We start from the raw sequence: 24,887 nt of genomic DNA, 5'->3' as shown, positions 1-24,887 counted from the left end.
CCTTCAGTGCCCGATTAAATTGCGTTGGGGTGAAAATAATGTTTTGATTTCTTTGACTATCATGGCAATGTTATTATCTCAAATCTTAAACGTGCGCATTTAAAAAACAGCAAAATAATATAGATTATCCTGTCGGTAGAGCACATCACCTCACAGTTGTGAACTTGCGATCACCTCAACTTACATTTAAATTTTGTTTACCTGGTTTATTGTAAACTTTTTAAGTGCAAAGAGGATTCGTTTTGGAAAATAGAATTGAAGAAATGAAAGACAACTAAAGTGAAAGCATAAACATTCAGTACAAATAAGTAGTCTTAAATAAATAAATAAATAAATAAATAAATAAATAAATAAATAAATAAATAAAGCAGTCTTTTAGTCTAAATATAGAGAGATGTAGTTTGCTATTTTGATAGGACTAAGACAAGATATTTTCATTTATGTTTTTAATTTACGTTTTTATTTACATTTTCGTTGTTGATTATATTTTACTATCTCATTTTATGTTTCAATTATAGTACATAATAATAAACAAATAATGAAAATAAATAAAAAATGAAAATAGGACATAAATTAAGTCTGGCAGGTTTATTTTTAATAATTTAGTTTCAGTTCCGTTTTTTTGTTTCAAAACGTCAATGTTCAGCTTTAAAGTATAACGGTTTTGTTTTGTTTTTTTACTTAATGGCTCAGTAAGTTTTGTATTTTAATTTCATATTCAGTCACCTTGCATATGCGTGTGAAATATAATGCCGCATAACCGCGGAAAAGAAGAAAAGGCTGTCAGTTAAAGCTAATCAAAATTAGCTATATTAAAATACAGCATTTATGTTAATACAGGCAGAGTGTGAACAAACTCAAGGCTAAGATATGCGCTTGTTTTTTAATGCATTTAAAAATAAATGCTATATAAATGTTTTTTTTTTTTTTTACTTTTTTTGTATGGTAAAGGACAATGCACATTATGTTATTGATGTAAACTTAGGCTAAAACTTACCATTGATAAACGTGACCTACCTCAAGCAGATCACTTAAAGTGTAATAAAAATAATGTTGCCGCAGGACATAAACGAAGTCCCGCAAGTTTATTTTTAATAATTTGGTTTCAGTACTATTATTTTTTTTTCTCAAACATCAATAGCACCTTCAATAATCTAAACATTAAAGATGGACCGCAAGATGTGTTGAGTGGCTATATGTGGTGAAGAACGATGGCAAAGCTAAGTGTGATTATTGTAATAAACTAATAAGTTATAAAGCAGAGAGTCCCGACCAACAGGACTGACTTAGCATATGCGGTTGGCTCATTCTTCACGAATATAGAATTAAAATAATGGCGCGTTAGGTTCATTGTGCATCCCGCAGGTGAAACCAACAAGAGTTGTGCATTTTAGTTTAACTTTTTTGAGCGTTATAAGCAGCTCGGTGTTAGTTTTTAATTAAATATATCGAGCCGAAACTAAGCAGCGCATTCTCACCGCCTCCTCCTTTATAACCAGCGGGACACGTTACTGAAGCAGGAGAGACACTCCGTCGTTCATAATCTTAGCTGATGTGTCGGAGTCGAAAGAATATATCAAAGAGGAATGTTCTTTTTACAGTGCCGATATGTTTAATCTTTTTTTCTCTGTCATTTCTCTTCAGCAAATTATATTTTTAAAGCTGCTTGATTCTTTTAAAACCGAAAGCAGAGCCCGTCAATTGGTGTTTTTTCATAAGATACTCCTTTATTAATGTTTTATTTTATGAGTGTCTTTAATGTGCTTTTTAATAGTTTTATTTTATTCAAAGCAGCGCCTAAAAGCGAATTTATCCTCAAATCGTGGCATGAGAGCGATGTCATGTCGCATATATTGCCTTTTTTCTGATCTTTTTTTTATTCTATTTTTATTTTTATTAATCATTTTTTTATTATGTTATTTTCATATTTGTTTGCACTATGCCCTTTTTGCACTGTCTTGTTTGTGAGACGCGACGCTGCACTGCTTTGGCAAAACGAATGTACAGTTATTTGTCATGCCAATAAAGCACCTCAAATGTGAAAATGTGAAAATAGCCTAGGCAACAAATAAATAGTAGTCTAATAATAACAAAAAATGCCCTTTTCATTTTCATACAATAGGCCTATGTGTGGGTTTTGACAATATGTGTTTAATTAAGCTATAAAAGATTTGCCTATCAGATGAAATACATAGTAAAATATGAAATAAATGTCTCTTTTGCTGAATATTTAATTAATCTATATATTTACTATTTTAAAAATCAACTCCTTTTTGCCCAGAGAAAGAGGCGCTAGCGGACATGGGGTGCTTTCCCAAAAAAAGACGTACAGTAACTTGCGGCTTGCGGTTTGGGAAAAAAAAAAATATAGTGATGCATGTTTCCCAAAACCCCTAGTTTCTCTGTCGCAGATCCATCATTTGAATCACGTTATAAGTAAAATGCACATAAGCACACAATCATCACGAGGGCAATTAAATAAAGACAACCTAAACATATTTTTAATTGTTTATTTATGTAATGTGAGTTTTTATAAATTTGTTCTTTAAATTATTTATAACTTAGGCTATTCTATCGTGATGACACCATAAAAGGCCTTCAATGCATTGATATAGGTAATAGGGATACAATGAAAAGCCGATTTCACTATTGACCTTGTTTTTATTCATTGACGGCTTCCCAACGCCGCAATTCTGTTGCGCGAAAAAAAGCTGCTGCAAATAAGCAAATTTATGACAATACACATTTAATAGTTTCATGAAAGTAGTAGCTGGTGTGCTTCATCTGCGTGATTCTGATTTGACATTCTTCCGCTAAACTTGCTCTGTGTTGAGGTGTGAATGGGCTGTGCTCTTTGCTATTGAGGCTAGACATAAAGGTGTAAATGAGCGTTCGAGGTTACAGAAGTAACCCTTCGTTCCCCGAGGAGGGGAACGGAAGTGCCATGAATGGGAGGATTCGGATCAGAAGCCGCTTATCTGGAGAGTATTGAACGGGCCAATGAATGAAATTAATTGGCAGCGTAAGCTTGCGCAGGTGTGCGACATCTGCAATCATCTCAGCATATAAGCACACCTGAAGCCAGCAGACGCCATCCTTTTAAGCTGAAGAGACTTTCAAACAGCTAAGGGACAGTCATTATGGCGACGGAATATGGCACTTCCGTTCCCCTCCTCGGGGAACGAAGGGTTACTTCTGTAACCTCGAACGTTCCCCTTCGGTTGGGGAACTTCAGTGCCATGAATGGGAGAATATGGAAAGCGCCATAATGACTGCACCTTACCAACACCCCCGATGAGGAGATAGTCAAGCAAGCGTGACGCACCCACATCATGGGGGGCGCGGTCCTCCAACGTGTCCCTGGCCCTAATTTATCCTACTTCAACAGAAGTTTTACGGATTTAGATATATTTTTTGGGAAGTCGTGAGCATCTAGATAATTCTAGGAAATACGACAGTACGTTGGGAAGCGTGCAATCCCGATAGGGAGGACGCTGCGGAGGCCATCCGTTACCCAAGGGGGGGATAGATGGCAGAATTTACCTATGGACTAGCCCTAAAAAGGGGGAGTACGCATAGCAAAGAGTGGTTAGCGGAGAGGGAAGACACGGGTCCGCCCAGGGGGGGGACTTAACCGTGGCGGAATAAGCATATGGGATCGCCTAGTGGGGATCACGCATAGCAGGCACCTATACCCAAAACGCGGGCTGACCAGCGGGCAGACCTACAACGTAGTGGGCCAGCAAGTGACTCCTCCGCTGAGTCAGTGCTGGGGGCCACGGAGGAATCTGCAGGGCTCACCTGACGGGGAACTTTACTGACAGATAAAAAAGGCGCACGTACCTCCGTGTTAGGGAGAATGGCGCAGCAAGCGTGTTTCAACACCCTACCGAGTTGTCTCCTCAATCACCAAAGGGTTACCTAATACCCTTGAGGAAACCGGCTCCACTCGCAGATTGTAAAACCTTGCAAATGTGTTGGGTGTCGCCCAGCCCGCAGCTCTACAGATGTCTGTTAGAGAGGCGCCGCGTGCATGCGCCCAAGAGGATGCAACGCTCCGAGTGGAGTGTGCACGTACTCCCGGGGGACACGGCTGACCTCGACTCGAATAAGCGAGTGAAATGGCATCCACAATCCAGTGGGATAATCTTTGTTTCGATACGGCACTTCCCTGCTGCCGACCGCCATAACAGACAAAGAGCTGCTCAGATGATCTAAAATTCTGAGTACGGTCCACATAAATGCGCAGAGCGCGAACTGGACAAAGTAAAGAAAGGGCTGGGTCTGCCTCCTCCGGGGGCAGCGCTTGCAGGTTCACTACCTGATCTCTAAAGGGGGTGGTAGGAACCTTGGGCACATAACCGGGGCGGGGTCTCAGGATAACGTGAGAGTAATCCGGCCCGAATTCCAGGCACGAGTCACTGACCGAAAATGCCTCCAGGTCCCCGACCCTCTTGATGGAGGCCAACGCAACCAGCAGAGCTGTCTTCAGGGACAGAAATCTTAGAGATACTGATTCGAGTGGCTCAAAGGGATCGGATCGCAGACTCGTGAGAACGAGGGCGAGATCCCAAGAGGGCATGAGAGGGGGGCGAGATGGATTAATTCGCCTAGCACCCCTAAGGAACTGGATGACCAGGTTATGCTTTCCCACGGTGCCGCCAGCTACCGCGCTATGATAAGCGGAGATGGCGGCCACGTAAACCTTGAGAGTGGAGGGCGACAGCCTGCTGTCCAACTTCTCTTGAAGGAAAGAGAGCACAACACTAATCTGGCAATTTCGGGGGTCTTCTCTGCGAGAGACGCACCATTCAGTGAATAGACTCCACTTCAGGGCGTAGGCGCGCCTCGTGGAGGGGGCTCTAGCCTGAGTGATGGTATTAACCACCGCAGTCGGTAGGTTACCTAAGTCTTCCTCGCGTCTAGGGACCACACGTGGAGGTTCCAAAGATCGGGGCGAGGGTGCCAGATGGTGCCCTGTCCCTGAGAGAGTAGGTCCTCTCTCAAAGGGATCCGCCAGGGGAGGGCCGTCGCGAGGAGTGAGAGCTCTGATATCCAGGTCCGGTTGGGCCAAAGGGGCGCAACTAGCAGAACCTGTTCCTCGTCCTCCCTGACCTTGCACAGAAACTGCGCGAGCAGGCTCACTGGGGGAAACGCATACTTGCGCATGCCCCGAGGCCAGCTGTGGGCCAGTGCATCCGTGCCGAGAGAGCCCTCGGTCAGGGAAAAAAACAACTGGCAGTGAGCGTTCTCGGGGGAAGCAAACAGATCGATCTGGGCCTCCCCGAATCGCGCCCATATCAGCTGAACAGACTCGGGGTGGAGTCTCCATTCTCCAGGGCGTAACAGCTGTCGTGAGAGCGCATCGGCTGCACGATTGAGCGTGCCTGGGACGTGAATGGCGCGCAGCGATTTCAGCCGCGGGTGACTCCAGAGGAGCAGACGGCGGGCGAGCTGAGACATGCGGCGAGAGCGCATACCCCCCATGCGGTTGATATACGCCGCCGCCGCCGTACTGTCCGTCCTGACCAGCACGTGTTGCCGCTCCAGCACCGGTAAAAAGCGGTGGAGAGCGAGGAACACTGCCAACAGCTCTAGGCGATTGATATGCCAATGCAGCTGGGCACCCTTCCAGAGGCCCGCAGCCGCATGCCCGCGACACACGGCCCCCCAACCCGTGTTGGAAGCGTCTGTTGAAACAACAACATGGCTGGACGCCTGTCCTAGAGGCACACCGGCCTGTAGGAACGAGGGGTCGTTCCAAGGGCTGAGGGCGCGGCGACACAGCGCAGTAACCGAGACCCGGTGTGTGCCCGCGTGCCATGCGCGTCTGGGGACCCGATCGTGAAGCCAGTGCTGAAGTGGTCTCATATGGAGCAACCCGAGCGGCGTGACGGCGGCTGCGGATGCCATATGCCCCAGGAGCCTCTGAAAGAACTTCAGTGGGACCACTAGTTTGCTGTCGAGCTCCCTCAGACAGTTCAGCAACAGGCGAGCGCGTTCCTCGGAGAGGTGCGCTACCATGGTGATCGAGTCCAGCTCCATCCCGAGAAAAGAAATCCTCTGCACGGGGGCGAGTTTGCTCTTTTCTCGGTTGACCTGAAGCCCCAGTAGGCGGAGATGCCGAAGCACCTCGTCCCTGTGCATAATCAATTGCTCCCGCGAGTGGGCTAAAATCAGCCAGTCGTCGAGATAATTGAGTATGCGAATGCCCGCGAGCCGAAGGGGCGCTAGGGCACCCTCCGCGAGTTTGGTGAAGACCCGCGGAGACAGAGAGAGCCCGAAGGGGAGGACCTTGTACTGCCACGCTCGACCCTCGAACGCAAACCGCAGAAATTGGCGGTGGCGTGGAAGAATGGAGACATGGAAATACGCGTCCTTCAGGTCTATGGCTGCAAACCAATCCCGAGGACGAACGCATTGGAGAATGCGCCTCTGCGTGAGCATTCTGAACGGCAGCTTGTGCAGACAGCGGTTCAAAACGCGCAGATCTAGGATTGGCCGTGACCCACCGCTCTTTTTGGGTACGATGAAGTATGGGCTGTAAAACCCACTCTCCATCTCGGCTGGAGGAACCGGCTCGATTGCACCCTTCGCCAGGAGGGCAGCAATCTCCTCTCGCAAGACAGGGGCGGACAGGGGGTTGACCCTGGAGAAATACACGCCCGTAAACTTGGGGGGCCGTTTCGCGAACTGAATCGCGTAACCGAGTCTGATTGTGCGTATGAGCCACCGCGAGGGGCTGGCCCGCGCTAACCAGGCAGGCAGAGCCCTCGCTAATGGAGTCATCGCTACAATCGCTGACGTACCAGCGGTGGGGCAGCGCGGAGTGGGTGTGCTGATCCGGGAAGCACGAGGGTCCCGCGGAAAAGCTGGAGGAGAGCGATTCGCTCTGGCTCCGCACCCTGACTCCGGAGAGGGGGCTGGAGGGCTGAGGGAAGGGAGACCGTCCCCCCAGCGCTCGTGAGCCACTGGCGAAGCACGTAGAGTCTGCGAGCCGGCAGGCAGCGCGTCCCGGACTGGCAGAACTCGTGCAGTCACATCCGGGGAAGGGAAAAAGTGCTCTTTTACTGATGTTTTGGTGGCACTGAAAAGTACCGTTGTTATCGGGGCCCCGCCCTCCAGCGGGGAAAGAGCAAGTTTCCTCTTCTCCGGATGGCCTGTCTCAGGGACGCTTCGCGGTCCGTTTACCGGACTTAACGGCGCCCTGGGCAGGAGGGGCTGCCTGCTTTCGAGGTGAACGCCGCGCCCGCTTGGCCGGAGGCGCAGGCGGGGGCGGGGCAGCACTCGTTGGCGGGCGCCCTCGGCGAGGAACAGCGGAGGTGGATGGCTCGGCGGGCGGAGCGGGCTTACGGCCACGCCGATAGATGACATTGCCCATCGCATCCGACTGCTCTTTCACCGCCTTGAATTCCTGGGTGAATTCACCGACGGTGTCGCCGAACAGGCCAGCCTGGGATATGGGCGAGTCAAGAAAGCGAACTTTGTCAACGTCGCGCATATCGGCCAGGTTTAGCCAGAGGTGGCGTTCCTGAACCACAAGTGTGGACATCGTCCTCCCCAGCGCACACGCGGCGGACTTAGTAGTCCGAAGAGCATAGTCGGTCGCGGTGCGCAGCTCATGTAATAAGCTTGGGTTGGACCCGCCCTCGTGCAGCTCGGCCAGCGCCTGCGCTTGGTAGCGCTGGTAGGTGGCCATCGCGTGCAAAGCAGAAGCAGCCTGGCCCGCAGCCTTATAAGCTCTGGCTCCGAGGGAGGCAGACAACCTACAGGCTTTGGACGGGAGGCGGGGCAAACCCCGCCACGTAGAGGCGCCGCGCGGACAAAGATTGACCGCGATAGCGCGCTCCACTGACGGGATCGCCTCATACCCCCTGGCAGCTCCGCCGTCAAGGGCGGTGAGGGCGGAGGCACTCGCAGCACGGGCAGAGAAAGGTGCCCTCCAGGACTGCGTGAGCCTACTGTGCACTTCCGGGAAGAAGGGGACGAGAGGCTTCGAAGGCTTCGCCTTCTGGTCCTCTACGTAGCACCCATCTAGTCGGTCCGGCCGCGGAGCTGGGGGATAAACCATCTCCAACCCCACGGCCGAAGCAGCCCGGGAAAGCACGGCTAACATGTCCGCTTCAGGATCCGATTTGACAGCGCTCACCTGCCCGGAGGGGGCGAGCGGGTCCGGATCTTCGTCGGACAGTGAAAGCCCACCCTCCGATGCCGCGGAGGACATCTGATCTCCGGTGTCAGCGAGTGTGAGAGCTACCATCTGGTTAGACGGATCACTCTCACCACCCGAAGCTTGGATGGAGCGCCGTGAGGAGCGAGAGGTCCGCGAGCCCGTGGGCGGCGGATTAGCTCCCGCTGAAACCCTCAGATCTGCCCGAGCGCCCGCTGCTTTTTTAGAACAGGAGGCAACTGGGGTGGCTCGCTCTCTTGCGAAAGTTAGCCGCGATCTTAGCTGTGCAACGGTCATGGCATCGCAATGACGACATGAACCGCCCGCGAGCACCGCATTAACATGCTGGACCCCCAAACATGCAATGCAGTGATCGTGTCCATCATCCGGAGACAGGAAACCCCCGCATCCAGAAACGCACAGTCGGAGCGCCATCCTGAAAAGGACGTGCTGCACGACTGTGTTGCTCTTTTAGGAAAGTTGCAACTATACGCACCGCTCTGGAGGACCGGACCCAAAGAACCGCAGGCAAGGGAGTAACCCAGCTCGACCGTCTGCCACCGCGAAGACCCACTCTGGACCGGGAGACACACTCGTTCGCTCTGAAGTGCTGATCAGCAAGAGGAACCCTCATCGACTCACTCAGAAAGGATCTGAAGCGAAAAGGATGGCGTCTGCTGGCTTCAGGTGTGCTTATATGCTGAGATGATTGCAGATGTCGCACACCTGCGCAAGCTTACGCTGCCAATTAATTTCATTCATTGGCCCGTTCAATACTCTCCAGATAAGCGGCTTCTGATCCGAATCCTCCCATTCATGGCACTGAAGTTCCCCAACCGAAGGGGAACTATAGTTCTCTTTGCAACTTTCAATTTTGAGGTGGGGGAAGTGGGAAGAGGCAATTCAAATGTACCATCTCTAAAAATAAAAAGGCCGCTTATGCGGCATTTGTGTTTAAAGATTATTACCTTATTTTTATTTTATTATTATTAATTTATTCATTCATTCTTCATTCATTTTCTTTTCGGTTTAGTCCCTTTATTAGTCTGTGATCGCCACAGCGGAATGAACCGGTAACTTATCCAGCATATGTTTTACGCAGTGGATGGCAGGAGGGCCAGCTGGGGCTTCGGGACGGAGTGAAAGGAAAGGCGGAATTTGCCCCGAGTCTGGGAAAGATGGCTTGCCGTAATTACACTAGTTTTCCTGTCGCACACATGTGCCAAACACATAAACAAATAAATAAAAAAGGGAAAGAAAACATCTAGCCTTGAGGTATTTTTGCTTATAATCGCCCTTATGTTTCCGTTTTAAATGTAAGGCTGTTGCATAAAATAATACAATTTTAATTTATAAGTTACTTTGCTGCGTCCCCCTTGATTTTTTCAATAACGCATAATAATCTACACACCATATTAAAGACACAGCAGACATAAAGGTTGTGTGTGAGAGCCCGAGCAAAAAAGGATCAGAAATTGATCATGCACGTACAGGAAAAAAGGCAATTATGCAACACATGACATGCATCACTCTCAATTGACGGGCTCTGCTTTCTGTTTTAACATAATCAAGCAGCTTAAAAAATAATTTGATGAAGAGAAATGACAGGAAAAAAAGTAATAAAAAAAATAAAAAGATTAAACGTATCGGGACTGTTAAAAGAACATTCCTCTTTAATATATTCTTTCAACTCAGATACATCAGCTAAGATTATGAATGACGGAGTAGGCTATCTCCCTGCTTGCTTCAGCAGCATGTGTCCAGCTGGTTATGAACAAGGAGGCGGAGAGAATGCGCTGTTTAGTTTCGGCTTGATATAAAAACTAACACCGAACTGCTTATAACGCTCAAAAAGTTAAACTAAAATGCACAACCCTTGTTGGTTGCACCCGCAAGTTGTGTTATGTATATTTGTGGCTGTGAAGTTTATTAATATATATACCGATCGCACACGAGTTACATGCGTCAAACACATAAATAAATAAATAAATAAATAAATAAATAAATAAGGGAAAGAAAACTAACCTTATAGGCTGAGGTCTTTTTGCTTATAATCGCCCTTATGTTTCCGTTTTAAAGGCTGTTGCATAATACAATTTAAATTTATAAGTGACTTTGTTGCGTCCCCTTGATGTTTCAATAATGCATAATAATCTATACACCATATTAAAGACAACAGAAAGACATAAATCTTTACAAATTACCTGTCCCCTTTTGTAGACTCAAAACAAGTGTCAAATCTTGAAAAAATTGCCTGAGCCATATTAAAATATAATTTAAAGAATTATTATCGGATAAAACCGCATTAAATAAATAAACCAATATAAAACAAGCAAAAGCAAGCTATAACAGTTTAGGTAGGTCTATGTAGCCTACATAAATGAAACCGTTAAAGTCAAATTAAACTTTCATTTTACAAGATTTTTTTTTTTTGAAGATTTTAGATATTTTCTAAAAACAATAAACACCAGAGAAGGTTTAAATAATTATATAGTGGGTACGATGATAATAATTAAATCGTTTAAACAGAGCATTTTTTGGGGAGAGTGAAAGCAGAATGCGACCTTTTTATGAATTAGCTCTAACCTTTGACAGTTTTTTTTTCTTTCCGAGGTTATGCGCGCATTATATTTCAAATGCATATGCAAGGTGACTGAAATTGAAATTAAAATACAAAACATACTGGGCCATTAAGTAAAAAAACAAAACAACAGTTATACTTTAAAGAGAACTTTAAAGAGAACATTGTTGTTTTGAAACAAAAAAAATAACTTAAAACTATTAAAAATAAACCTGGAGATATGTCCTGCGGCAAAATTATTTTATGAAGCAGTATTCAACTTAAGCTCTTTAGACCATGCGCCTGACCGTTTCTTAGTGTTTCACCACATGTCCTTAAATACATAAGGCCTATTTTTATTATTTTTCATTATTCTTTTATTATTATGTACAATAATTGTGACATAAAATTAAATAGTAAAATATAATCAACAGCGAAAATGTAAATAAAAAGGTAAATTAAAACATAAATGAAAAGGTCTTGTGTTAGTCCTACCAAAATAGCAAACACTGAAAATCTCTTTACATTTAGGCTAAAAGACTGCTTTAATTTTTTAATTTAGGCATACTTAGAATATTTGTACTGAATGTTTGTGCTTTCATATTAGTTGTCTTTAACTTCTTCAATTCTATTTTTCAAAAAGAATCCTCTTTGCACTTAAAAAGTTTAGAATAACAATAAATCGTGTTAACAAATTTTAAATGATTAATAAAGGATTTATAATGCTTTGACTTATTGTTTAATCTCATTTACAAGCACAATAGCATATTTAAGGCTGCTGTGTGGGCTATTTCTGTCGGTTCGCATCCCGTCCCTTTGCGCCCCCTGGCGGCTCATTCACAAACTGCGGTTATACACTAAAAACAAAGCGGCTCCTATTTCAAACGGCGGCGGTATATGACGCGGCGGTAATAGTCACTTTGAACTCTCACCTACTGTATGAATAATGGTTACACACAGCATTGTTGGTTTACAAAAAAAAAAAATATTAAAATCATTATACTATTGCACTACAACACTTGATTTTGGTTTTATTGTAAAAAAAAGAAAAGAAAAAAAAACTAGAACGCACATTAAATGAGAATTTGAAATATTGTGAGGCATACTTCAACAATGAAGATGATTTATTATTCAAAAATGTTTTATTTTTAATATTTTGATAAATAAATTGGTCTTACACTTCATATTTTCAGATTTTTTCATAGTATATGTATTAAGTCCAGTACTTTTACCATAAACCGACATATCAACCATTTGGTAGAGGTTTTAGAAATTATGGGAGGTGTTGAAAAAAGAAATGCATTGAGTGTGTTAACTAGTGACATTAGGAGTTAAGAAATGCAATCCAAACATATTTTTGGTGGGGTAGTTTAAGGAATAACAATTCAAGCAAAGTATTAATTATCATTACAGAAAATTATTGTTTCGTTAATATCATACACAAACAGTTTCATTTCGAAAAGGCTTTTGAAAATCAAAGTTTAATCAAAAGTCTCTCTTGGTGTTCTGCCAAACAAGACTGTTGTTCCTATACTGTAGGCTTGTTTACATGTGTGAAGGAAGTGAAATGCTTCCTCTTTATGTTGACGGGAAGCTGATTCTAATCCAAACTTTAAAGAGCATGTCCGACCCATTCAGTACTATTAAACCCTAGTTCATATAATTTATACTTATCACTTTAAGCTATGTGAAAATACTATACACAAAGAATAGGTCTCTAAAAACTACTGAAGAAAGTACTGGGAAACTGCACTTTCATGACATTTCATGCATTTAATAGTAAAAGCCAGTGCTCACAGGTAAAGTAAGTTAATGTCTAATGTAAGTAAAATAATTTAATCACAAATAAAATCTACATCTGGTTCATATTTGCTTTAAAAAGGATCAGGCAGAGATGTTGCACAAAGGTTATGTTTCTATGGATTTTCCATAGATATAGGGTCAGGGTGGCCATTTGGAAGAGGTCATAAGAATTTAAATTAGTTTTGGTCTAATTAAGCTTAAATAGGAAAACTACGATAGATGCTGCCAAGTGAAAGTGCAATGTAAAGGCTTAACTGGTCTTTGTTTAACTACGCAAGTTAGAATAAAAAGACAAGTTATTGAATAACAATGGATTGCTCTGTAGACAATCGAAGGAAAATATTTCTTAAAGAGGACCTATTAAGCCCCTTTTACAAGATGTAAACAAGGTCTCTAGGGTCTCTACAGTATGTATGTGAAGTTTTGGGCTTAAATACGCCACTAATCATTTTTTATAACTTTTTTATAACTCTTTGAAACTGCCCCTCATAGGCTTTGATTCAAATTGTGCCATTTTGGTGACTGTTGCTTTAAATTTAAATGAAATTGTGCACCTGTCCCTCTTTTTAAAAAGGGCGTGAGGCTACAAATGCTTATGGGCCTACTCACAATATGCTATCTGAACCATGCCTGGGCTTGTTTCCTGGATCGTTTGAGAAGTGTGAGTGCTCTGAATCGGGCTCAGGCAAGGTTCACTTGGCTGGCCCTGGCCCGGTTGGAAGAGGTGTGCGCGGTTCACTTGGGCTTTGGCACTGTACTCTTGTGTTTGAGTGCAAAATACGCCTGAGCCCAAAACTGAAAGCGAGACATGCCTTTTAAGGGACTGTTTCATATTGATTAATTAATCATTCTTACTGACAAATGAACGCAAGCTGTCATATTTATTAAAGATGCAAACCCCCCACTGCCCGACAGCTGCAAAACTTCAGCAAACCTCCTAATTCCTGCAACACGAGGACTTTATGGTTGTTTATGAGCGCCAAAAGTGGCTGATCTGTTCAGTGAAATATTTGACTGTGTGTCAACGCATCAAAACGACTTAAACGATATAACTAAAGAAATCTCTACTGTGCTGAGCGAGAGCGCTTCTCTTCTATTAAACTGAACAGCGCATCATCGATGACTTAAGCGAGCCCAGGCCTGAATGTAATGTGATTGCGGGCCGTCGAGACGGGAGGGGGGACAAGCGTGCTTTGGCCCGGTTCAAGGCAACTGTGCATAGTGTCAGTACACCCTATGTGTTAGCATAGTGACAGATTCAAAACAGGACTACTGTTATTCTTGTGTAAAACTGAAAATGCCAAAAGAAGAGTCTCGGAAGATGATACAGTACAATAGTCTATGGTTTTCGTCTGTGCCTCTTAAAACTTACATTGTGCTGACATTATCTTTGGCAGTTACGATGTAAAAAGTCTAATGCCAGATGGCTGCTTTTCACTCAGGGCTGTCTATGCTAATGAGGGAGAGACTGTGAATAATGGGTGAGAGCTTCCCTCTCTGATGACATGTACAAAAGGAAAAATGTTAATCAGTGTTTCTGCAGACTGTTTTTATGAAGTGTGACTATAAAAAACAATTAATTAATTTTTATCATTAGATGCTGGCTATATTCACACACTGATGCCACACAACTATTTAAACTTAAGATTTTTTTGTACATTTTATATACATTTAAGGCGGCTAATAATTATTATAATTAAGGTTTTAATCATATAAATATGACTGTTAATATAAAACTAGATTTAATAAATGTATATATCCACAGTCTGTTAAACGTCATTTGGGAAATATTTAAAAAAGAACATACATTTCACAGGAGGGCTAATCCTTTTGACTTCAACTGTACTGTTTAAAATGTGATTCAAGCTTCTGGGATCATGTGTGCATGTGTTTGTGCTTACTGTCAAATATCAGATGATTAAGAGAAGCATTTGTGGAATAAGTCAGCCAGGTCATTTTAATAATTTACAATAACACAGATAACTGGGCTTACATAATGCATAAGCAGAGAGTTGACGACCACAGCTTAGTGAAATACACAGTACAGCCCAGTTTGCATACTGCAAATGCATGGCATTAGGCCAAACACGCACACACACACAAACACACACACACACATACACACACATGAAAACTTTAGCATGCAGGTGAACTGTGAGGAAGTGCGTTTGCATCTGTTGATTATACAAGAATTCCCTAAAGCTAATGATCATTTAACTAGCAAAGCAGCTCAAACTTAGTCCAATGGCCATCTGTCAAAAACCACAGCTCATGATGGGAAGTGACGAGTGCAGTCCTGACCACATAAGACCAGCTACTGGCAGATGAGGATCACTGCCCAGCACATCTAAGCAGACCAACTGAGCCACACTATCATTATGCATAACAGGAACACTGCTAACAGTGCTTTTCTGAGAGGAATTGTTTTGAAATGGACTGCTGCATATGATGCAATTTGCTCCAGAGTGATGATTAATATCAGTAGCCATTAAACTGTATGAATCTAGAAACTAATGGATTCTTCAACGGCTTCACCCCATGATCAAATGTACCGCTAAGCTGTTAGCATGCTAAATAAAGTATGCTAAATCCAATCTCATTATTCATCGCAAATCTCAGCTGCTAGATTGTTTATTTCATGGCAGAATGTAAACAACTGTATACTATTGCCAAGCTCTAATCTGCTTAATGCTGATACTATAAGGCTTTGAGATTTTACATACAAACATTTTAATATAGTGTTGGATTTAAACAATGTGTCATGTGAAAAGCACTAAATAAATAAAAGTTATGGGATGGATAAAAAAAACAACAATAATGCTAACACCAGCCTAAGCGGATCAGGCGGGGTTTCAGAGGAGTTTAACATCCTTTTTTAGCTGTTTTAAGTGGTTACGCTTATAGCTGGTCTCAGTTAATCGGAGACCAGATAAACCCAACACAATCTCATGGAAACTCATAATTTTTTGTTATTAATGTTTAATTTGTATGAATTTGTACAATCTCACTCATGCATTTTAGTATGACTTCCTCATCATGACGGTAGGGTTTAGGTGGTTGGGTTTAAAAGGAAACTTCCTTTTAAAAATGATAGTATGAACAAAAAATGCTATTGTATAAATAGTGGTAGGAATTAGATACTTTTCTGCCAATACATAAAATAGTTGGATTTCCTTGTGAGGTAAGGCTGGCTAAACAACATATTACCAGCATAAGAGACGCTAACTTGTTTTTGGTTTAAAGTAATATGTAAAGTAATATGGTCAAATGCACTAAAAACCTGTTACACATCCCAAATTACTTATGACTGACATTGATGTTATTGTAAACAAAATTAAAAAAGGAAAACATAAAGGTGAAATAAAATCAAAATAATAGATGAAAAAGTTTTTGTGTAAAAAATGGTTGTAAATATTATAATTACTAGAGCTTTTTTTTTTTTTTTTAAGAAAATGCTGTCAATGAAACTAAAACAGAAATCAACATAAGGTAAAACTTTCTTTTGATGGTCCTTAGACTGTCTGCTTAATGTCTGTTGATACTGCTCCTTAAACAGACATTTAACTGATTATAAGAAACTTTGCAGGTACATGTCAACTTACACTAGCCCTAACCCCAACCTAACCCAAATCTAACAGTCTGCTTATAATTTAATAAAAAATAGTTGGCATGTGGATGCAATTTAACTTAAATTCAACAAACGGACCATCAAAATAAAGTGTGACCAAATATAAAACTAAAGAAAGAAAAAAAAAAAAACTCATACCACTAAAACATTTACAGTACACTACAACAATCTAAAAATATATAGTTTTTAATAAATACCCTATCAATATATAAAATGACCAAAATAACACTGCTTATGGCTGGATAGAACCATTTTCAAATCACACCATACACCTTGGATTGAAATGTTCTCATTTGCTGAGAAAGATCGAAGACTATAACCCCATATGTATTGCATATTAAAGAATCCCAACATATCCCACTTGGTATCTCGCAGGCTGAAGTTCAATTCTACAACATATTCCAAACTCTCCCTAAAGGGACTTCTCCCTGAACTTCTGTGTTATTTGACTGTTTGTGACTAACTGAAAAATTGTAAAAACTTAATCTCTCTTGACCAAACGAAAATTTGAATGCAGCGATTTGAAGGATTAATAAATATATGCAAATCTTCATCCTTTATCATTCATGTTGCGCGAGAATTGAGATCACAATCTTGTAATGTTTACACTGAATGCATTAATGCAGCAACTATCAGTGACAGAAAACACCTTTAATTGATAACGTAAGAAAGAATTTAGGTAGGACCCAACACAACCTTTTCTGTCATCATTATATTTTACAGGGAGACCAAAATGCTATTATTCACGTGATTTCAATATAGGTGGCCATAGATTATTTTTTTTTAATCTACATTAATCTTACTGTAATCTTGAAATTTAGATTAAAATGGCTCATTTGAATTCTGTGGAGGGTATTCAGAATATGTGTGCTACCCAAATAATTACTAAAAGTAAGTCTTCGAGAACAGGTTTTAATTAGACCAGAGGCTCATCTCCCGTTTCCAAAATGTATCACAAACTGCTTGAGAAACTGTTCCACTATGATAATTGGTGATGAAAATAAATGATGTTCAATAAGATGCACTTGTGTTTACAAAGTGTTTAATCGGTTAAACATGAATTTTGAGATGTAGGCCTACATAAGCTTGAAACAGCGATTTTTGATTACCTTGATGCGACTAAAGTCATAACTGAACTAAACAGAAATGCAAATAAGACATGTGGAGTATGCATATATTAGTGGCATTATTGAAGTAAACACTGCAATCAAACTATTACCCTTTTTTCACCATATTTTCCGACATACACACACACATCGCAAAATGTTTTTTTCTTTCCATTTGATGTGCGTTATTAAATTCCATAACACTCTCACTAGTCCTTACTTCTTTTTTGTGTCTAATACCACAGTTTGTCACGGGGGCATGAATGAAATGTTCATAAGTGAATGTGAAACTGCCGAAATGAAGTTAAAGTCACCTAAAATTACCGGGAACTCTTATATGAAAGCACTTCACGTAAACTTCTTATATTATATTTATGTCTATTAAGGTAAACAGCTAGATTACAGATGTCCATGTAAGCCTAGTCAGTAGTGTCTTCGAAGTAAGTAAAAGATTTAGAAGGGCATCCTGCTGATTTGATTCAGAAGGGCACTTTTTTGTCAGACGGCTTACCGGTCAGGTATCCATACAGTAGAACCCAACAAACGAATTACACTGTAAAACAAATGCTGGGTTCTATACACAAATCGATTAAGTTAATTTAACTTAATTATTTTTACAAATATGAGCGGCTTGAACATAAACAAATAAAGCTGCCCCCCAAAAAAACTAAAGAATTGTGTTGTTTCAACTCATTTTAAATAAGAACTTTAAACAAGCAGCAAAAGTCATTTTTGAGCACAACACATTTGAAAACAAATCTTAATTCAAACTCTATGACATAAGCTTTCACCGACCTGAGCGTCTCGGCCATGCGTCTGAGATCTTCATTCTGTTGTTTGAGCCGTTCCAGCTTGGCCAGGATCTTGGACAGCTCTCTGCTGGATCGCTCCGGATGCTCGCTGTCCTTCACAAGGTGACCTCCGATGTAGAATAGCAGCGTTCCCCAGGCCAGCAGCACCAGCATAATCCAGCGCCACGAGCCCGTCCACGGACGCATGGCGCCTACTGCTGCCCTCCCCTTTCACAAGACAGGCATTTGAGACATGTTTACCTCGGGACTCTTCCACAGAGGAAGCAGGGGACGTCAGGGGGTCTCTGGGTCTGGCTTGTGTGTGTGTGCTCTTTGAGGTTTGGAGGTTATATCATGGCAGCTGCCCCTTGCATAGAAGGGGCGGAGAGGTTTGAGATCCCTGGAGACTTTGTTTTAGAGAACTGACGACTCTGATGAGTTCCTCTTCCTACAGGGGATCTGCTCCTGTAAAAACAAAGCCGTATGTATGGTCAGTGAGATGATAGGACGGCAAGAGATAAAGACGTAAGTGCAGGTTTGAGATAGTCTATCAGCTCCACCTTTTCCTCCTTAAGGATATGAAGACTGGATTGAAGTAAGATGCTGACAAGGATACAGTCGTACAGCTGTTACTGAGAATTAAAGTGAAACTGAAGATGTCGAGTCAGCTAAAAGTGAATTCACACACAATGAATTGTTGCAGTTTTGGGAAAAGATGGCTGGCAAGAAGAAGATTTTATTTAAGTTTTGTTTGAAGGAAAGCAAAGACAGCAGATCTAAATGGCAGTTGAACTATTTTACTAGTTTATGCTGTCATAGATGAGATGTTTATTTTGTATGAATTTGAATAATCTCACTTAAACTCATCATGATGGTAGGGTTTAGGTCAGAGATGCCCAAAGTAGGGCCCACAGGCCAAAGTTGGCCCTTTGTAACCTTTGATTTGGCCCACCATACTTTATATTATATTATATTATATATATATATATATATATATATATATATATATATATATATATATATATATATATATATATATATATATATATATATATATATATATATAGAAATAATTTCTGGAGAGCGCTACATACGTCTCAGGAGCTACGTTGTTCTGCAGTTTTTGTTTTCACAAATCCACCACTCAAATTTTTCTTGCCATTCGCACCTGCTGTTCTCATGTAAATCCACCAGAGGCCACTGTCAACTGACTGACCAATCTACTGACCCACCCTCTACTTCCCTAAACTCAACTAATAAAGTTTTTAAAAGCACCAATTGACCCAAAAAAAAGCCGTCCACACAGAGGTAAATGATCAGGTAGTAAGCGAGAAAGCGAACAGCGTCATACCGCCCCGCAGCATTCGTTTTAAAAACAAAATGCAGAATTCCTGATCTTCCTGTCCCCCAAACTTTGAACATTTCTAAACTGAACTTAAACTTTGTCTGCTCCTCACTGATATTATTTAAAAATTGTTGTGCCCAAAATTATTACTGAACATTCATACAATTCATCTTTTGAGCTTAATTTATTTATTTATGCATTTTTATTATTGCCTTCCCTGTAATATGAACCCACCTAGGTTTAATGCTGAAAGTTTTATACTTGATTTGCTACAGATTCTGTATTCTGTTTAAAAAAAAAAAAAAAATTGAAAACAAAAATAAAAATAATTTACAATCTCTATAGAAATGTGTAAAGGCCTACGTTTTCAGAATGAGCCTATGTTAAAATTTTCTGCAATTTATCTTTTCTTCTTTCTGTCTTTTTTTCCTTTCTATTTTTTTAAATGCTAAAGCTCTACTTTATCATGAATAAAACATCCAGCAAATTTTTTATCACATTGCATTCAGTTAAGACTGCCCCCAAGAATCCAAGATAAACCAGCACACACACACACACACACACACACACACACACACACACACACACACACACACACACACACACACACACACACACACACACACAGTCTGTGACTCCAGCTTAACCTGCAAATGCGTGTACTTTCATATATTTACTTAAATGTGCAATCACAAGTCCAATTGCTCTTGTATCACAATCTCAAGTTAATGCACGCAGCACACCCACAAGCCTGCTCAGTCGTATCTTAAAAGTAAACCATTTACAGAGCTGGAATAATGTGCCACTCACTGTGCATATAAAAGCAGACTGACGGATAGGGGCCTATCTGACAGATTGGGGAACGTAGGCACCGTTTATCCTTCATTATGAAAGAGGGCGGAATATAGAGAGTCATTATGGATTTCTGTACAGAGCATATACAATGCATTATAGATTGCGGTGGTGTGTCAGGCCCGGTAATCAAAGGCCGCAGTGCGGGACTGAATCAATAGAGTGACCTTCTAGTGTCTCAGTGCAGCGGGCCGGCAGCTATTTATGCACATCACTACTGCAGTCGACGGGGTGCACACATGGGGCACTACTACACAGAAACTACACTTGGGTTTACCCACACTCCTGCTGGCATATACTGAAATCAGCTTATATTCTAATACATGAGCTGCTGTCCTTTTTATTACAGAGTTTCTCTGCTCTTTTGTATTATTAGCGCTGTGTCAATACTGTATTCTAACATTCATTATGAAAAGCTCCTTTTCAAATCTGCCCGGCTCATACCTTGAAACTAATCTTTAAAAATGGTTTCGACATACTGTATTGTGTAGAAAAGAAAGAAGTAAAAGCCTAACAAAAATGTGCAACTGCATGGACACATTTTTCTTTAGCACCCTGCAATCCTTATTCGCAATACAGCAGGGTTTTGAGTACCTAATAGCTTCTATGAAACAGTTACCACACACAATACAGAAATAAAAGCAAAAAAAATTAAATAATAATAATAATCCATCCAATTTTTTAAGTAACCACACTAAATGCTATCCGGTCCAGCAGAAAAAAATTAAAATAAATAAATCTTTTTGACAATAACAATCCCTATCAATCAATTTTGTGTTTAAAATACATCTAATAGATGTCTTAACATAGACGTCTAGGCTAAAACAAGGCTAGTTTTAATCTAACAACAGTCATTCATTCATTTTCTTTGGCTTAGTCTCTTTTTAAGAGGTTGCCACAGCGGAATAAATCACGGCATATGTTTTAAACAGCGCATGCCTTTTCCAGCCGCAATCCAGTACTGGAAAACACCCATACACACTCATTCGAACCAGCAACCTTCTTACTGTGAGGTGACCAAGCTAAACATTGAGCCACGATGCAACCACTCTTCTAACAATAGTCTAAGTCAGTGGTTCTTAAACTTTTTTCACCAAGTACCACCTCAGAAAAAAATTGGTTCTCAAAGTACTACCATAATGACCAGTATTGAAATATAGTAGCACTGTAGGCCTAATAAAGCAGCTACAGCAGTGCACTGTTCAAAAACGAGGCAGATTAATTCCTATTATTTAAAATATATAATATTGTCAGCCACTTTAAACATTGTGAATAGTTTGAACATCAACTGTGTTTACAGGTAAAAACAAACAAACAATTTTTTTTTTAAATTAAAATGTGCTTTCAAAGGTTCATTAAAATAGCACTGTTCTTAAAAAGTAAAAAGAAAACCGCTGTACTTAAATCTAAAGTAATAACATAGTAGCCTAATCATAAAAACCTGGAAACATTGTTTGGATCTCATAAATATACGATATATAAATTAAATAATCAGATTTAAAAAAATGACTAGTCTATTTTTAATTTATTGGTAGATGTCATTGGAGTTTTACTGACAGCCCAAATTTATTTTACCCAATAAGTCTATGTTTAGACATCTATTAGACGTCTCCTAGACTTCTTTTAAACACAAACAATGCTTGCAGGGTAAACACCAATCATGAGCTGCCCTGTACATACAGGAACTCAGTCACAGGAACCACACGTTCCCTTAGAAGTAATTTCCTCTAGAGACTATTTTCCTGTTTAAATTCGAACTGTTACTAGGAACTCTGAAGTGGTGCTGGGCTGATAATTGATTTTCTATTAAATCACGATAAAATTTATGTCAATAACAATGATAAGCTCTGCACTTTTTTACTCAATATTCATCTAAGAGCCAATCACACATCAAAAATGCATATCAATAAGTATGTAAAAGTGTGTTGATATTAGAAATATACTGAATTTTCAGTCATTGAAAATTTATAATATAAAATATGGACCCTCTTATTGTTGTGGCTTCCGTCATTTTGGGGTACACTTTTAAATCTAGAAGCATTAACAACTCATAAAGAAATATGTATCTTTATCGGTCAATATGGAGAATAATTATCAAGATTGCATTTTTTTTTTTTTTTATTGCCCAGGCCAGCAGTCAATAGTGACATCAAGCATTACTGTAGTTTCTGTGTTGCTGGGTTGGGCTCTGCAAATTTAGTCCTCACAAAAGACGTTCCTAAACTGAAATCATATTCAGTTCTTGCAATGACAAGACATAATAATAAGTTAGTTTTATAGCCAATATATACCCAAATAGAACAAATTATTAGTCCCCTTTTATTTATTTTTCTTTTTTAAATATTTCCCGAATTATGTGTAACAGAGCAAGCAAATTTTCACAGTATGTCTGATAATATTTTTTTTTTTCTGAAGAAAGTCTTATTTGTTTTATTTCGACTAGAATAAAATTTTTAAATAAAAGTTTAAAATTTTTTAAACACCATTTTAAGGTCAAAATTATCCCCTTTAAGCTATTTTTTTCCCCGATAGTCTACAGAACAAACCATCATTATACAATAACTTGCCTAATTACCCTAACCCGCCTAGTTAACCTAATTAACCTAGTTAAGCCTTTAAATGTCACTTTAAGCTGTATAGAAGTGTCTTGGAAAATATTTAGTCAAATATTATTTACTGTCATCATGGCAAAGAAATCAGTTGTTAGAAATGAGTTATTAAAACTATAATGTTTAGAAATGTTGTGGAAAAAAACTCTCCCCATTAAACAGAAATTGGGGAAAAAATTAACATGGGGGCCATTAATTCTGACCTCAAATGTATATCATGCCATACACAAATCTCTGCAAGGTACAGTTGTGAAAATAATTAATATATTGTATTTACAAAACCAGCGTGACTATGGCCCATCACAATGTATGGTTAGGACTGAATTAGAACAATGAGTATGAGTTAGAAATAGGAGGGAAAATTATTATGGTGGAGCTAAATTATTCATAGTGCTAGAAATCTGACTATTTTCAGTGTTAGGAACCATGACGACCATTTCAAATGCGTATCAAGCAAATAACAAAATGCTATAAAAGTGTAGCATTTGTCCAATCTACATAAAACTCCTTTATTTAATGTGTGCAAAAGAGTGAATGACACGTCATTTCTCCAGGGCAGAAGTGTGTAATGCAGGAGGACATATCATTTTACTACACTAAATAAAGTGCCTCTTCAGCATGACATTCTACTTATTTAAACTTGTAATTAACTCAGTACACTCAGGGGTGAAGATGAGCTTCCCAGTTCCACACACAAACATAGATCACAGAGTGTGAGTGTTAAGTACACACTCAACATCCTCATTACAGAAATGTCACCACTGACTGCCATTAGTCTTAGTTTTAAATGAGAAATAGGGAGCAAGTCATTAAAAAACTGCAATAAAGTGAACCGGACGATTTGATACTGAAAGAAGAATAATCTGTAAACTGCACCGTCCCGCATGAGTGCGCCACCCGTTACCCTGCTCCAACAGCTCATGAATAATTGAGATCTGCATAGTGACACAGCAGCGCACAGACAAGGACAGCAATAAATCCATAATTAATGCCTGCATTTATGAAAGCGTGCAGGGGCTGAACAACAGCCTGCTCAGGTTAGGGTGGATTTCAGCAGGGTTTCAAGTATCTTTCTTCCTCTTTTCGTTTCAAATCGAGGTTGAGAGGCAAACTCTCTAAAGACTGAAATGGTTAGAAGCAAGGTCATTGTTAATGAAAACTATTACTAAAACAAAAAACAAAAACCTTTACTGGAAGTAACAGCCAATCTGTTCTTCTGTATTTGACAAGATTAAACACTGGGTATAGAGTTTATCAATAGGCTGTTGATTGGCTGGAGGCAGATATGAATGCAAGTTTGAAGCCAATTGAAAAAAGGGGTAGAGTTTAAGCAGACTCACTGATTGGAGATGTCCGGTACTGTATATACAGTACTTCCTTTGGCTTAGCTCCTGATTTTCAGGGATAGCCACAGCAGAATGAACCACCAACTATTCCAGCATATGTTTTATGCAGCGGATGCCCTTCCAACTGCAACCCAGTACTGAGAAACACTCTCTCATTCACACACGGCCATTTTTTTTTTACCCAATTTACATATAGCGCATGTTTTTGGACTGTGGGTGAAACCGGAGCACTTGGAGGAAACACACGCAAACATGAGGAGAACATGCAAACTCAGACATGCCAACTGGCCAAGCAACCTTCTTGGTGTCAGGCGTCAGTGTTTACCACTGAGCCACCATGCTGCCCATATCCCAATCAGTGTCAGCAATTTACTCTTCTTTTTCACCCAAAAATGTCTTTTTTGTTATAAATTACTCACTCTTGTGTCATTTCAATCCTCCGAGATACTTGTTCATCGTTGTAACACAAATTATGATATTTTAGATGAAATCCAAGTGCTCGCTCATACTCTGTAGACAGCAATGGTCGTGTGAGGAGATTTTAATGCATCAACTGTAATCATGCAGAGCTCAGAAAATACTTTTATGCATAAAAAAAACCTGTAAAAATGTTTGTTCAAACAAATCTAAACTTGTTTTAACTAAAGCAAATAGCAATATGCATATAATAAATAATA

The 24,887-nt window shown here is 40.6% G+C and overlaps 2 protein-coding genes across 3 annotated transcripts in view; one reads left to right on the top strand and one right to left on the bottom strand.

The window, feature by feature from the left end:
- Positions 1-24,887, top strand: part of LOC137488123 (uncharacterized) — a 590,350-nt gene that overhangs the window by 84,808 nt on the left and 480,655 nt on the right. The window lies entirely within an intron of this gene.
- fut8a (fucosyltransferase 8a (alpha (1,6) fucosyltransferase)) overlaps positions 1-24,887 on the bottom strand; it is a 187,294-nt gene that overhangs the window by 73,284 nt on the left and 89,123 nt on the right. The window contains exon 3 of one of the 2 annotated variants that reach the window (XM_073927596.1): positions 18,063-18,605. In XM_073927596.1, coding sequence (XP_073783697.1) covers positions 18,063-18,265 — 203 coding nt within the window. In that variant the 5' untranslated portion in view covers positions 18,266-18,605. 2 annotated transcript variants of the gene reach the window in all.

This window comes from Danio rerio, chromosome 17 (assembly GCF_049306965.1).
Source record: "Danio rerio strain Tuebingen ecotype United States chromosome 17, GRCz12tu, whole genome shotgun sequence".
Classification (NCBI taxonomy): domain Eukaryota; kingdom Metazoa; phylum Chordata; class Actinopteri; order Cypriniformes; family Danionidae; genus Danio; species Danio rerio.
This window is presented reverse-complemented; position numbering and strand designations above follow the sequence as displayed.